This window comes from Ammospiza nelsoni, chromosome 7, assembly GCF_027579445.1.
Source record: "Ammospiza nelsoni isolate bAmmNel1 chromosome 7, bAmmNel1.pri, whole genome shotgun sequence".
Classification (NCBI taxonomy): domain Eukaryota; kingdom Metazoa; phylum Chordata; class Aves; order Passeriformes; family Passerellidae; genus Ammospiza; species Ammospiza nelsoni.
The window spans coordinates 18,294,884-18,308,459 of NC_080639.1; the positions used below are offsets into that span (position 1 = coordinate 18,294,884).

At 53.9% G+C, this 13,576-nt stretch overlaps 2 protein-coding genes across 2 annotated transcripts; both read right to left on the bottom strand.

The window, feature by feature from the left end:
- Positions 1-696: 696 nt before the first annotated feature.
- On the bottom strand, positions 697-1,884 carry HOXD12 (homeobox D12). The gene is made up of 2 exons (XM_059476444.1): positions 1,323-1,884; positions 697-935 (listed from the first exon to the last, which is right to left on the bottom strand). The coding sequence occupies exons 1-2, from the start codon at positions 1,882-1,884 to the stop codon at positions 697-699; spliced, it is 801 nt and encodes a 266-aa protein (XP_059332427.1).
- Positions 1,885-7,291: 5,407 nt separating this feature from the next.
- Positions 7,292-9,019, bottom strand: HOXD13 (homeobox D13). Its single transcript, XM_059476346.1, has 2 exons — positions 8,335-9,019; positions 7,292-7,542 (listed from the first exon to the last, which is right to left on the bottom strand). Exons 1-2 carry the CDS (start codon positions 9,017-9,019, stop codon positions 7,292-7,294), a joined length of 936 nt encoding a protein of 311 aa, XP_059332329.1.
- Between the last annotated feature and the right edge of the window lie 4,557 nt (positions 9,020-13,576).

The window sequence follows — 13,576 nt, forward strand, 5'->3', positions numbered from 1 at the left end:
CTGGCGCACACAGCGCTCCGGCCGCGCTGCGCCGTCGGGGCGGCTCCGCGGGGCCGGGTGCGCGCTCAGGGTACGCGCGGCCCTGCGCGGCTGTCACGTGCGCGCTCCGCAGGGCTGCGGTCGGGTCTGCGGCTCCGGGGGGCAGGGTGGAAAGGGGAAAAAAAAAAAAAAAAAAAAAGACTAAAGAAAAAGGTTTATTTGCTAACCACTTTCCCCATCGCTGCTCGCGCAGGTTACTCCAAACCACAAAACAAGCCGGCGCCGCAGGCTGGCCCTGCGTGCAGGGCAGCAGATGAAGGGAGCGGCCGGGACTCACAGAGCTGACGTCTTTACTAGGCGTTATTCCTTTATTTTGCTGCAAAATGGTGTTTACATACAGATAAAAGAAATCGATCTTAGTTTAGCACCGCTTGTTCTCCGGGGAAAGAGAGGGTGGGTGGGATGCAGGACAAAATCTATATAAATGGAGAAAGAAAGGTAAAAAGCTGATAATACATGTTTCCGTGCTGGTCCGGCTCATCTTCTTCATCTTGGCTAAGAACTCAGCGCTGCCTATTTGCGGAGGGGTCCTACGCGTTTCGAGAATTTGGTTTAAATGGTAAAAAGACACACTGCCCGCGATTCCCTGCGCGTACGCTCTACTCTAGGGGTGAACACTCCGGGCACAAGTTCATGCAGGAACGGGTGGACTCTGCTCTAGTACATAGAAAGAGCCTGCTCTCGCATAACTACTCTTTTCTTTTTCATCCTCCGGTTCTGAAACCAAATTTTAACTTGCTGATCGCTTAAATTCAGTCTGTTTGATAGTTCTTTCCTCTTCTGTCGGTTAATAAACTCATTGAGGAGAAACTCGTTTTCCAATTCAGCAATTTGTTGTTTTGTGTATGGTTTCCGTTTCTTTCTTGATCTCCCCTGGGTGGGGCACCAAGGCAAACCTACAACAAACACGTCGATAATTTAGTGGATTAAGTCTGGTTATGCAAATATAGGAATATGAAAAAAAAAACAAAACAAAGCAAAACAAAAAACTAACCCAAAAAAACCCAAAACCAACCAAAAAGAAAAAACAACAACAACAAAAAAACAACAACAACAAAAAAAAAAAAAAACCACCGCAACATATCAGAGCTAAACTAGGTCAGAAAACTGGGCAAAGCAAATCTGACAGCACAATTTCTATCTAATCTCCGAGTCAGATTCAGTGATTTTTGCTCAGAAAAAGTTACATGGAGGGTTACAAAGTAATTACAGGCATCTCTTAAAAAGAACTATATATATATATATAGGTCTCTTCTAACTTAAGCGAGATGTTTAAGGCATACCATCCTGCACTGAAGGTCTGAGGCATGACTGGACTGCTGCGGGCTGAACTGTCAGGTTCAAGTTGACGGGATTCTTGATGTCCTCCTTTAAGCTTGAATTGCAGGAATTCACTTCAAAAAGAGCAGCCGAGCCGTGCAAACTTCTCTGCAGGCTCGAGTGGTCATACTTTACGGGCTTTAAGTTGGCTGTGTGAGTAACAGTTGGGTCATTTGCAAAAGATTGCCTCTGCCTGCATCTCTCCTCTTGTTTGGAGCTCGTATCGTGGGCGTAATATTTATTGTTGTCTTCCAGGCACTCCTTGTTGCCGTTGGAGCCGATGTTGATTGGAACGGAGCCGGGGAGGTAAGGCTGCGCCGCGCCGCCGAACGCGTGGCTCTGCGGCTGGGCTGCGCACGAACTTGAGCAAGTCCAGGGGATCGAGCTCCGCGGGTAGGAAATGGTGGGCAGAGCCGCCAATTGACTGCCATTAGCCCGCAAATTAGGAAAATAAAAGGAATCTGGCGATTGCAAATTCAAGAGAGAACCAACGTAGCCAGATCTGTAGAGACTGCGATCACACATTTCCAACAAAGGACTTCAGCTGTTCTTACAGCGGTATTTAGTTACAACAGGGAATAAGCGGAAAGCCTGAAACGATTGGACGAAACTTTGCAGACAGGTTCTTCAAAGCCGGTAATTTCAGCACCGCCTCCAGCGACCGAGCCACAGAGTCCCCCCCTCCCCACCCTTTTTTTTTTTTTTTTTCTTTCTCTTCACCCCCACTTTTAAAAAGTCTTATGATAACACTTGAAATATGAAAATATCGAGCTCGCAAGGGGGAGGGGAAACCACGGTCTCTGCTTCTATAAAAGTGGCCGGGGTGGGTTGGCAGAGCTGCGGCGCCAGCGGAGGGATGCGCGGAAAACAAACATTTGCCGAGAGGACGGGGCAGCCCCGGCGCAGCCCGTGCCGGCCGTGCCCCCCGGCTGGCAGCGCCCTCCGGGCCAGAACCCTGATACCCACGGTAAGAGTGGGCACCGAGGGCTGGAAAGAACTTGCGATGTCTGTGAGATGTGGATGTTTTGGGCATACGTGTGTACTTCTGCCCCAACTGCATGATATGCATATGCGTGCAAATAAAGTGTAAATGGATGGGATATTACCGAGATCGTCATTCTGGCACACTACTGACCAGCATTCTCTCAGGTCCGCACGTCTGCCCTTTTTACCCCTTTTGCCTTTCATCTTCACTTGGAAGCGCTTCTGGCGAGCAACGCTTCTAAAACTCGGAATCTGTTTTGTCTTTGAAATACAATCAAACAAACATCAACAAACAGAGAACAACAGCAGCAACAACACGGAATTGCTTGGGCAACCCTCTGAGATTAAATAAATAAATAAACAAATAAATAAATTCGGAAGACTTCAAGAAAGAAAATGCCAGGGTCTGCTCCTCAGCAGAGAGGGTATGAACGCAGCAGCGGGCACAGGGAGGGGAGAGTCAGCCTCATCTCCCAGGTTGTGTGTGAGGAGATTTTCTCCCATGAGAAGAAAATCATCCCTCGCTGTTTTATTACTGTGTTATTTTGGGGAGTTACACATATTTTTATATTTTTGGTTGATCAAAAAAGAGCCCATTTGTTCCATTATCTCTCTCATTTCCCCATAACCCCATAGTTATTAAATCATATGTGAGAGCATCCTCACAGGAGATTGCCCGTGTCCTTTCCCAGACCGTGCGGTTAGGGAGACAGAGAAGGGACAAGGCCCCGTGAGCTGCCCCCGGAGCCCTGGCAGGGAGCTGGGGAAGGATTGGGGCACCCGCGGGCTCCGCGCTCCCGGCTCCCCCTGCCCGCCGCCCACAAACCCGCGGGACGCTGAGGCCGATCCGCCACCCGGAGTGGGGTTTCTGTCCCCGGCCTCTCTCCCAAGGTCCCCCCGGTGTGTGCGAACCCGGCGTCCAGCGAAGCCTTAATGCCTGGGCTTTGCCACTTTCATTACCTCGGTTAAAAACTTGAACCTAGTTAGCATGTAGGGTTAATTTTCCCTGTTATTATCCTCTTAATCACAGTTTTAATCTTGGTTTTATTTCTAAGGCGAGATCAGAGACGCTGCCCTTCTTGACATTGTCCTAATCAAATTCATCTTTCAGTTTAATGGGAAATTGAGGGAAATTCTGCAGTAATTTCATTGCCCTGGAAAAAAAATCTTTAAATGATTGCTCTCTCCTAGACCACACAGGACCACACAAGCACCGCTGGAGGATATTGCTGACCACTGCCTTTAATTTTTATTGTTTGAATTATGTCTACCAATTGAATCTCCCTCTTATTAGCTGACTTGTATTCTAACTTTGTGTTCCCTTAGAAAATGGGAAATATTTTTTTTTTTCATAATCGCCTTTTACAAAAGAGCTGCTTTTCGGTTCTTGGAAGAGAAAAGGAACATTCAGTTCAAAGGCTATATTTTTGTCTGCAATAAACACAAGGAATGGATGTGAGTTCCCAGTTACCGGAAAGAAAGGTGACACTTCAAACTAACTTTTATGGGGTTAGAGAAAACAGAGCTTTCAATTAATATTCAAGTCGTTTGTAATTGCTAATTAATACAAAAAATTAAAAAGAAAGGAAAAAAAAAAAAGATAACATAATAAAAACCTGAAATAGCTGGAGACACTCACAGTTACGGAAAGTGTTTAAATCTACATGGAAAAACATTTAGAGAAACATCATGTTCCAGAGGCGGCTGGCCTCGGAGCCGAGGGGAGCGGGCTGGAGTGGAGGGAGAGCCTCGGACGGGCTTGTGCTGCTTTTTCCAGCCCCATCCGGCTGCTGGTTTGGGGGCGGCGTGTTAATGCCTCGGGTGTCCCCCCGCCTGTGTCTGTACAGGAAATATCGCCGCTGAGGAACAGGGCGGCCCGGGGGCCTGCTTCACACGCTCCTTTCCTCTTTTCCGCTCTTTTTTTTCCCCCCTCTGGTTTTTAACCAGGCGTCCGGATAGGCCTGGACATCAGAGCTGACCACACGCTGTAATTTCACTGGCACAGTCCTCCCGTTCACGGACGAAGGGTGCTCTGCGTGTGACCGAGCCTCCCTCGCTCGTTTATCACTCGGAAACGCGGCGCCCGGAGCCGGGGGAAGGCTTCCCCTGCCTATGCCGGGGGTTGTCCAGGAGATGGCAGGATTGCCTCAGACATGACTGGGAAACAGCGCTGCCTGACAGGAGCCCAGCAGTGCATCACTGCGCCGCTGTGCATCTGCAATTCGCTTTGTCGAGGTACATGTTAATTATCCGCAATAACGAGCGCTTCGTTTCAGAGGAACCTTCACAGCCTCTTCTCTGAACATGGGCGGCTGGGGCTGCGCGGCTGCAGCCCGGCCCAGGAGGTTTTGAACAAGGCTCACCAACGCCCCAGCTCCAGGCTTAATTTCAGCCTTTTGATTTCACCTTTGAATTTCAGCCTGTAGGTAGGGGGGCAGATGTGCGCCTCATCTTCCTCCTGCCGGTAGCTGCTGGCTTCTTAATGATTCTGCCCGTTCTTAGGAAACTAAAAAGCGACTCCTCTCCATCTGGTACCGATTTGCCAGACAGTTCGGGTTTCATTCTGCCCGAGGAAGGCGGCTTTGGCTGGGCAAGCTGCGCCTTCCGAGAGCGCGGAGCCCGGCAGAGCCAAAGGTTAAGCCTGGGAGGAGGAAGAGAGCAGCCCGCGATGGCTCCGCGGCCGGGAAACAAAACAGCTCTGGCAGTGCCCGGCCGTCCGTCCGCAGGGAGGCTCGGGGGAGGAAAACCTCCGCAGAACTAATGGCAGTGTGTGCGGGTGAGTGGGGTGCCAAGGGGCAGAAGACAAGAATTTAAAACATTCGGAGAAAAGAAGGTTGCATCAGCAGAGCGGGCTGTTCCAGGCACGTAAATGAAGAGCGGCACAAGTGTCCTTTTATATTAGAATTGAACAAAAATGCGCTTTGCGATAAAATCTGAACTGCTCAGAAACTGACTTTTTTCGTCCTTTCAGGGAAAACAAACGCCATGAACGTGCGAGTGGAGTAGAAAGGGGAAGGAAGAGGGCGGAGGAAGAGGAAGATAACCTCCCGATGGAGCCAGGCGGCTGCGGGGAAGACGGAGGCACCGCTCCGGGCCGGCCCGGGGAAGCGGCAAGTGCCGGGACGTTTTGGAAAGGGAGAACAAAGGGGCGGCCGAGGGCAGGCGGAGCGGGGCTCGGGGGGACAGGGGACACACAGCCCTTCGCTTCCCAGCCCTGTGCTTCTGCAGGCAGCATTTCCTTCTCACTAAAACCCTATGCTGCCGACGAGGCACCCTCGGATGCTCTTCCTCATCCTTTAATGCCCGTCTATCTACCTCTCATTTGCCAGGAAAGGCATCCTGTGTCCCTGAGAGGATTCCAGGCAGACCTGGAGCCCGTGAAACCCCCTGCGGCAAAAGAAGGCGAATTTCTTTCTCTCTTTTTATATACAGCGAAAAGAAATCGTTTTATTAAAGATGGTTCAGGAAAAGATTTGCAACATCGTTAACAGTTTTGAAGTTCAGATTGTATCTCCAACACAAAGTAAAAGCTGACTTTAAGACAAATTTTTTAAAAATCGTTTATGGAGAAATAGATTTATCGTATGTCTTACCACATACAAGGTTAATCAAAATGTTTAGACCAATAGTATATTATAATAAATAATACTCGTTTGGAACACATTTTAATAATTAAATGAGGCACATTAACAGAGAGGATACCGCTTCTCTTTCCTGGTTGTTGATTAGCGTGTCTGATCACCCTGTGTATATCACAACATGCACACTAGGTTTAAAAGAATAAAAAAATCGACAAAATCTTAGCCTTTCGGCCCATATAAATTACAGCATCTTTTGAATTTCCTTATTTATTGCTTCTGTCATAAACACCCGTTTAGTTTTGTAAATGAAAACCTAGCAGTGACCTTCGCTTGTCCATCAAGGAGTTTTTGGGCGTGAGGAAGTAGAAGAGTCTTGGGCTGGTCCGGACAAACAGGGCAGAGCGGGCATTCCCCGCCAGCTCTGTGCAGGTCCATACACACCTCTGCAGGGCAGCCTCTCCTCTGGCTGCAGGCCGAGCTGCCCGAGCCGTCCCGCCCCGGGGCTCCGCGATCTACGCCTCCGCGGAGCGCTCAGCCCTGCGCGGGACAAGAGAAGGGAAGCCCCTTGTCCAGCCGGGCTCCTTTTCCAGCCGGGGCTCCTTTTCCAGCCGGGGCTCCTTTTCCAGCCGGACAGCGCGGGCTCCTCGCACTGAAAGCGAAACTGCGGCGGATAAAAGGCGCAAACCCGAGCTCGACCCCAAACCCGCAGGAGCGGGGAGCGCGGCGGGACGCGCCTGCCATTCTGCGCCCCGCAACTGCTCCGAGAGGTTCTCCCTTCCTTGACAAAGTAATTAAAAACTCTGCTGCAGCCAGGAACCCTGCACTCAATTCTCTCCGGGTCCCAGTGGGCCAGGCAAGTTTGGCAGAAGCCGGGTGCTGCCGCGGGTCTTTATTCCGGCTTTCTTGCATTTCCGATTGATTTTTTTTTTTTTTCACTCGGCGTGTTTTGAAGTTTACGATACCAAATCAAAACTGACACTTTCTGGCACTGGCTGTTGCTTAGAGGAAAAAAAAAAAAAAAAAGAAAAATCACAGAATACCCCCCAAAGACTTAAGCATTAAAAAAATTATAGCTTTTACCATTCAACATATTTAAATTCGTTTATACTGGCCTAGAGGGAAGAACAGAAAATATAATTAATATTAATATTATTATTATTATTTTCAAAAAGAAGAAACTATAATTCACTTGTCAACACTCCCTTACACTGAGAGAAAAACGCTGACTTTCACGGAAAACAATTCCCGAAATTTCGCCACCGCTGGAAGGACAAAAAAAAAATTAAATATATTTTCAAGTATTTTCAAAAGTCTTTAGCTGGTGGTAAATTGAGTGTATATTTTCATCACTGTCCGCAATTAATGCATCAGGATACGTTGTCTTTCAGTTTGGAGACTATTTTCTTATCCTTCACCCTCCTGTTCTGAAACCAAATGGTAACTTGTCTCTCAGACAAGTTTGTGGCTGCGGATATCCTTCGCCTCTTGTCCTTGTTAATGAACTTGTTAATGGCATATTCATTCTCGAGTTCTTTAAGCTGCAGTTTTGTGTACGGCACTCGCTTCTTCCTCCCGCGCCGGTAGACACACATATCGGGCTGGTTTAGTGCAACGTCCCCTATTGTAAAAGACATTATGTGAAAAATCAGAATTTTATTACAGGCTTTTAAAGCTCAACCGATACTTGTTGGGCACTGGTTTTCATGGGCAAATAAATAATGCCGGGTTGTTTACAGTTTATTATTATTTACACTGCCACATTATTTGCACTCTAGTAAAGCCCCACCAAAACTTTGATGGACTGTCATCACTTTTCAGGCATGCATCGCTAACCGAGCATGCAGGGCGGTGGGGCATTGGCTGGGGGGCTGAGAGCGGCTCGCTGCTGGCAGCGCACACACAGAAATCGCTTTGCTGAGAGTTCCCCGGGTTTGTTTGCATGTGGTTTGTGCCTCTGTGCCCTCACTGCTCGCGGTCTCTTAAGTGCTCTGGGGCCGCCGGATCAGTGGCCAGCCGCAGAGGCAGAGGAGAGCAAGCATTCGAGCCGCCGTCCTGCAAACTTCAAACGCGACTCTAAACCCGGCCACCGAGGGAAGCAGCGGGAGAAGGAGCCCGGGGCCGCCCGGAGCTCGCAGCCCGGGGGTCGGGTGCCCTGGCGCTGGTGGCGGGGAAGTTCTGGGGTCGGTCCCGCGGGCATGGAAAGCAGAGGGTGAGGGTTTTCTCGGGGGTAGACGGCCGAGGGGGGAGTGAGAAAAAGAGAATATCCACCGCCCCCACCCTGCCCTATGCGTGTCTGTGCAGCGTGTCCGGCTCGGCAGGCCGCCCCTGCAGCCCGCGGGCGGGGGAGGGGACGGGAAGGCGGAGGAGGCGCGGGGGTGTTCTGCTCAGACCATTTCTCCCCCTCTCGTACCTGGAAAGGACGATTTCCAGAAGTGCGAGCTCTGTGTCTGATCTTTGGCACAGTAAACCTGACTATTCCAGCCATTAGCCAGAGTCCAGGACTGATAGCCCTCCATTGAAATGTATGTTTCGTGTCTCGGTTCCCCAGAGCCAAACGTTGAGACCATGTCTATGTACCCAGGAACGTGCTGGTAGGGGGTTGTATAGCCCTGGTAGAAGGACACTTCCTTTGCCCTGGAGGAGACTTCATTGGCGGGGACACTCGTGCTGGTCAAGCTGGAGACGTCCATGTACTTTTCCACGGGAAAGCCGCCAATGGAGGCGTGGGGGGGAGACTTCAGGGCGTTTTGCTGTATCCCGACCCCGTGGGACATCCTGCAGCTATAGTATCCATTGCCAAAGTGATACCCATAGCCCAGCGCGGGGGCGCCGGCCGGCGTGGCGGAGCCCGGGCAGTCCTTGGTCGGGGGGTCGGGCCTCGCCGCCGCCCCCGAGCGCTCCCCTCCGCCGGCGTAGGCGAAACCCGAGGCGGCGGCGGCGGCAGCGGCGGCGGCGGCCGCTCGGCCCGTGTGCGCCGCCCCAAAAACGGGCGAGGACAGAAAGTTACGGCACTGCCCGGGGGCTCCGCCGCCGCCGCCGCCGCCGCTGCTGTCGCCGCGCAGTCCGTCCATGTCCCAGCTCGCTGCTTTGCTCATGGCCTTGCACATCGCAGGCGGCGGCGGCGGCGGCTCGGTCCCCGGCCGGGCATGGTGCGGATGGTTATTTGCCTCCAACAGGTTGGATCCTGGCGGTACGTTTATAAAAACGAAGTCCAGGTTGGGAGGGGGGACCGGGGCGGGGGCGGCCGGCCCCAGATTAGTTTGCCTCAGCCGGGGGGCTGCTCATAGGCTGCCGTCGGAACATGTGACCCTCCCGCTGCCCGCACTGCCCCTTTCGCCTCGCAGCCCCCCGGCCGGCACCGACGGCGCCCCCACCCTCCGCTCCCACCCCCGCCCCGCAGCCGCGCTCCCGCCCCGCCACGGCCCCGGCGCTGCAGCGGGGGGAGATTGGGCGGGCGAGCAGCGGTGATGCCCCTCCGGACCAACCTAGGCCCCCGTTTCCTCATCTCACCCTTCCTCCTGCTCGCGGCTTCAAAAAGGCCAGCCGAGTACCACTGGACCTTTTGAGGCCGCCGGCAGGGGCCTTTTTTACAGCCACGGACAGGGGTCTCACCGGATCCACAGCGAGACTTTCTCCAGTTCATTGTTGCCTCTGCAAGAAGGGGAAAACCCCAACCCAGTCTTTGTATTCTATCCTCCCCACCTCCCTTCTTCCCGGTGATGTATGGAGTAAATAGGCTTTGTTCTATGGGAAAAGGGGTGCCCTGTCTTCACTGAGCTGTCGGTCCCTGGGAGAACCCTCCTTTTACCCACCCCCCCCCCCCTCTCCTTACTCCCCCCGATATCGCTCCCGGCTAGGAAAATGCACGGGGCTGTGCGCAGCGCAAGATGCTGAGCCTGGCACTCATTAGATGTGGCTTTTTCCCCGTGCAGTGTCAGCTCATGTCGTGGTAAGGCAGCCTAGTTAAAAAGCGGAGTTTGCTTACGCTGACGGCTGTTCCCGCGGTCACTTCCCAAGAAGGTGGCAAATCCTTCTGTCGTCTCCCTCGACTCTCTCACCGAGTCGGGATGGAAATGCAGGAGCGCGGAGTACTGGAAATGGAGAAAGCTCCGAAGACGACTCCCAGCTCCAGCTCCAGCCCCAACCACAACCTCAACCACAACTCCAATCCCTACCCCTCTGGACCGAGTCCAGTCGCTCCGCAGTTGTGTATTGCACACTTTGCTCTCTCTTGGGCGCGGAGGGCAAGAAGTTGCTGGGAAAAGTGTCAGCGTCGGGGGGAAGGACAGGGAAACTCCGCGCCGCTGAAAACCCCAGAGCTGGGCTGTGTTTACTGTCCCTGCGGAGGCTCGGGCGCATGGGAGGAGAGGCAGCGGCCATGGAGGTGAAGCTCAGTGCCGGCACCACTGCGGGGCTCGGGGGGGCCCGTGCCGAGCAGCCCGGGCAGGTGGGGCGGGGTCCCCGCTCGCTGGGCTGCGCGGGACAGCCGCAGGTCCCGCAGCAGCGCCCGTCACCCAGCCCGACTTGGTACCCGGTCTAATGATCGCCGGCGGTACCCCTGGAAGGGGGTTTGGAATGACAAACGGGTACCCATAATTACGGAACGGCCGAATGTCATAGACGAGTTCATGTTCATTAGCTCTGACCGCATATTTGCTATTAATCTTTCGTAATCAGCTGAGGAGTGAGCCAGGCGTGATTACAAGTTTCTCTCGGTTATGGGCAGAATCAGTATTTACTCTCAGGACATTAAATGCTCCGTAATTAGAAGGAAGTTTTGTGGAAGAACAATTTTCTCACCCTTTTATGTGGCTGCAAGCAACTTTCTACCGAAAACTTTGCTATTAAAAGAAGCCCAGAGAAACGAAGGACTTTATTTCTCCGGACATCTTTCTATGTGTATTCCCACGTCCTGTTGTGTTTCCTCTTTCAATAAATGCGGTAAAATTTTCTCTCATGTCAGGATATTTAAATAAGGCCGCGAAAGAAAGGAACACCTAAAGGGCAGGGTTTCCGAGCTTTTTGAGGTCGATTGCATCAAAGGAAACCACGGTGCAGCCGCAGCGCTCCCGTAGAGGTCTTCAGCTCTGCCGAGACCTCTGCTCCAGCCAGTGCCCCTCGGTGTACCAAAAAACTCTTTGGGCGGGTTCATGACCAACAACTTCAATTCTGTACAGAGCTGCTTTGTGAAGGGTGTAGAAAACAGCATTGCCTTGCACGGCAGGATATTATACACAGGAATAAATGATCTCATGAGCAAAGGTCGGTTCTCGGAGAGCACCCACCCAGTTTACAAGTCGCAGGATGGGTCCCGCACCCCCGGTCCAGAGGCCCCGAGCAGCCCGGCGCTTCCTTTGCCCAGGGAGAGCAGCTCCCACAGGGCTCAGCCGTGTCGGGCAGGGCAGGGGGACCTGCCGCGCTGGCCGGGTCCCTGTCCCTGCCAGGCCGTCTCTGTCCTCTCTGGGCAGCGCTTCCGCGGGTGGCCAGCGCCCCGAGGAGTCGCGTCGCATTTTCCATTGACACATTGCATGGGAATCCGCAGAGTACATGAGCTAGAAAGCAACGCTGCAGGCGTGCTTGTGCTTCCCCAGAAGAAAAGCTTGTGGGTTTGTTTTTTTTTTTTTTTAATTTTTACAATCCTGAAATCATCTCATTTAGACAAGTGCATTCACCATGATTTAATACAGCTAGGATTCCACTCAAACTTTTAGCACAGGCTTTTAGTATCTGTCTAGTATCCATCTCTTACAGGACCCCCCCCCCCCGATTTTTTATCTCCTCCCTCTCCAGAATTTGCCGATGGTAATTGTGTCGATAGGAAGTTGCTTCTTATGTTCGTGTTTGGTATAAGAAAAATATTCTTGTCCAGGACAAACAGAGAACACAAACAAAATCACTCGATTTATATGTCTCTCAAACTTTATCCTGTTTCCACTGCGTTCCATTGTTACCTTTTAATTCGTATGAATTTTTAATAGCTAAACAGAACAGAAGAACTTTATTTTTTCCCCCATGCCTTTAAAAAATAGCCAGTTACGATAACGAATAGATTGAACAGCAACACGCAAAGAATTGTTAAACTATTTCCCCCTCCAGATCTATGCCACAGCTTCTCACTTCTTTAGTTACTTCAGCCTTAAATAATCCGTTTCGAGACGGAGAAAGTTTTCTCGGGGCTCCCCGCGCGGTGTCGGTGACGCGGCCGCGGGCGGCTGAGCACTGCGGGCGTTGAACTTGAGCTCTGGGGTCACGGGCCGGGGCCGGCCGCTCTCTGCCTGCCCCCGCCGCTCTGCAGCAGCGCGGGGACCGCGGGACCCTGACCTTGGAGCGGCTCTGCAGCCAGCCGCAGCTGCAGCCGAAACTGAACCACCGGCCGAGCCCCTTCGCCACCGGACGTGGGCTTTATCGTTTGAGTGAAACCCCGTCTGTATGCAGAGGCAGCCTCAGAAGGCACAGAGGAATTGTGAGACTGTGAGGCTCAGAGCCATGGAACTGCGGAACTCAGAGCCATGGAACGGCGGAACTCAGAGCCATGGAACGGCGGAACTCGCCTAGCGCCCCGTGGGTTTCTGCCGGGCAGCGCGGGGAGGGGCGGTGTGCAGGGCCCGCGGGACTCGGGGACACGCTGTGCAAGTGTCCTTCCCTCGCCAGTGACATTTCACAAGCGATATAGACTGAACACGCACGCCCCGAGACTGGCCCTGTGCTTGTATGGCGGCCTGGGCCAGAGGGGACAGTCGGAGCTGGGCAGGAAGGAGCGTGCTGCGTGCTCAGACACCGGCACAGCCGCTGGAGCTGCCCTGCCAGGCGGCCTCCGGCTGGGGTGAGGGACGGGCAGGGCTGGACCAAAGGGTGGCAGCACCTGCGGGCAGGACCGGCCAACAGGGAGGGCAGGGCCGGCCGTCAGATCCGATAGGGCCGGCGGGCAGGGCCGGAGGGTACGACAGGCAGGACAGGCCTCCGGCTGGCCGCAAAGGAAGGGCAGGGCTGGCGGGACACAAAGGCAGGACTGGCAGGGCTGGCAGGATAGGAAGGCAGGACTGGCAGGGCTGGCGGGGCAGGGCAGGGCTGGCAGGGAAGGAGTAGCCGGGCAGGGCTGGCAGAACTAGCAGGGCAGAATAGGAAGGGCTGGCAGGGCAGAACAGGCAGGGCAGAGCAGGCAGGGCAAGTTGGGCAGGGCAGAGCTGGCAGGGCAGAGCAGGCAGAGCCGGCCGGGCAGAGCTGGCAGGTCAGGGCGGGCAGGAAGGGCAGGGCTGGCCTAGCAGAACTAGCAGGGCAGAGCAGGAAGGGCAGGTCGGGTAGGGCAGAGCTAGCAGGGCAGAGCAGGCAGGGCTGGCAGGGCAGAGCAGGAAGGGCAGGTCGGGTAGGGCAGAGCTAGCAGGGCAGAGCAGGCAGGGCTGGCAGGGCAGAGCAGGAAGAGCAGGTTGGGTAGGGCAGGTTGGGCAGGGCAGGTTGGGCAGAGCAGAGCTGGCCGGGCAGAGCCCGCCGCGCCGAGCTGGCAGGGCAGGTCTGGCAGGGCCGGCAGTGCCGCCAGTGCCGCCGAGGAGCCGCCAGGTGTCGCCGCCGTGCCTGCCGCCGGTGCCGCCGCGGGCCGAGCGCTCCCCGAGCCGCGGGTCCCTCGGGGCCGCCCCGCCGGGACCGGCTCCCCGCGC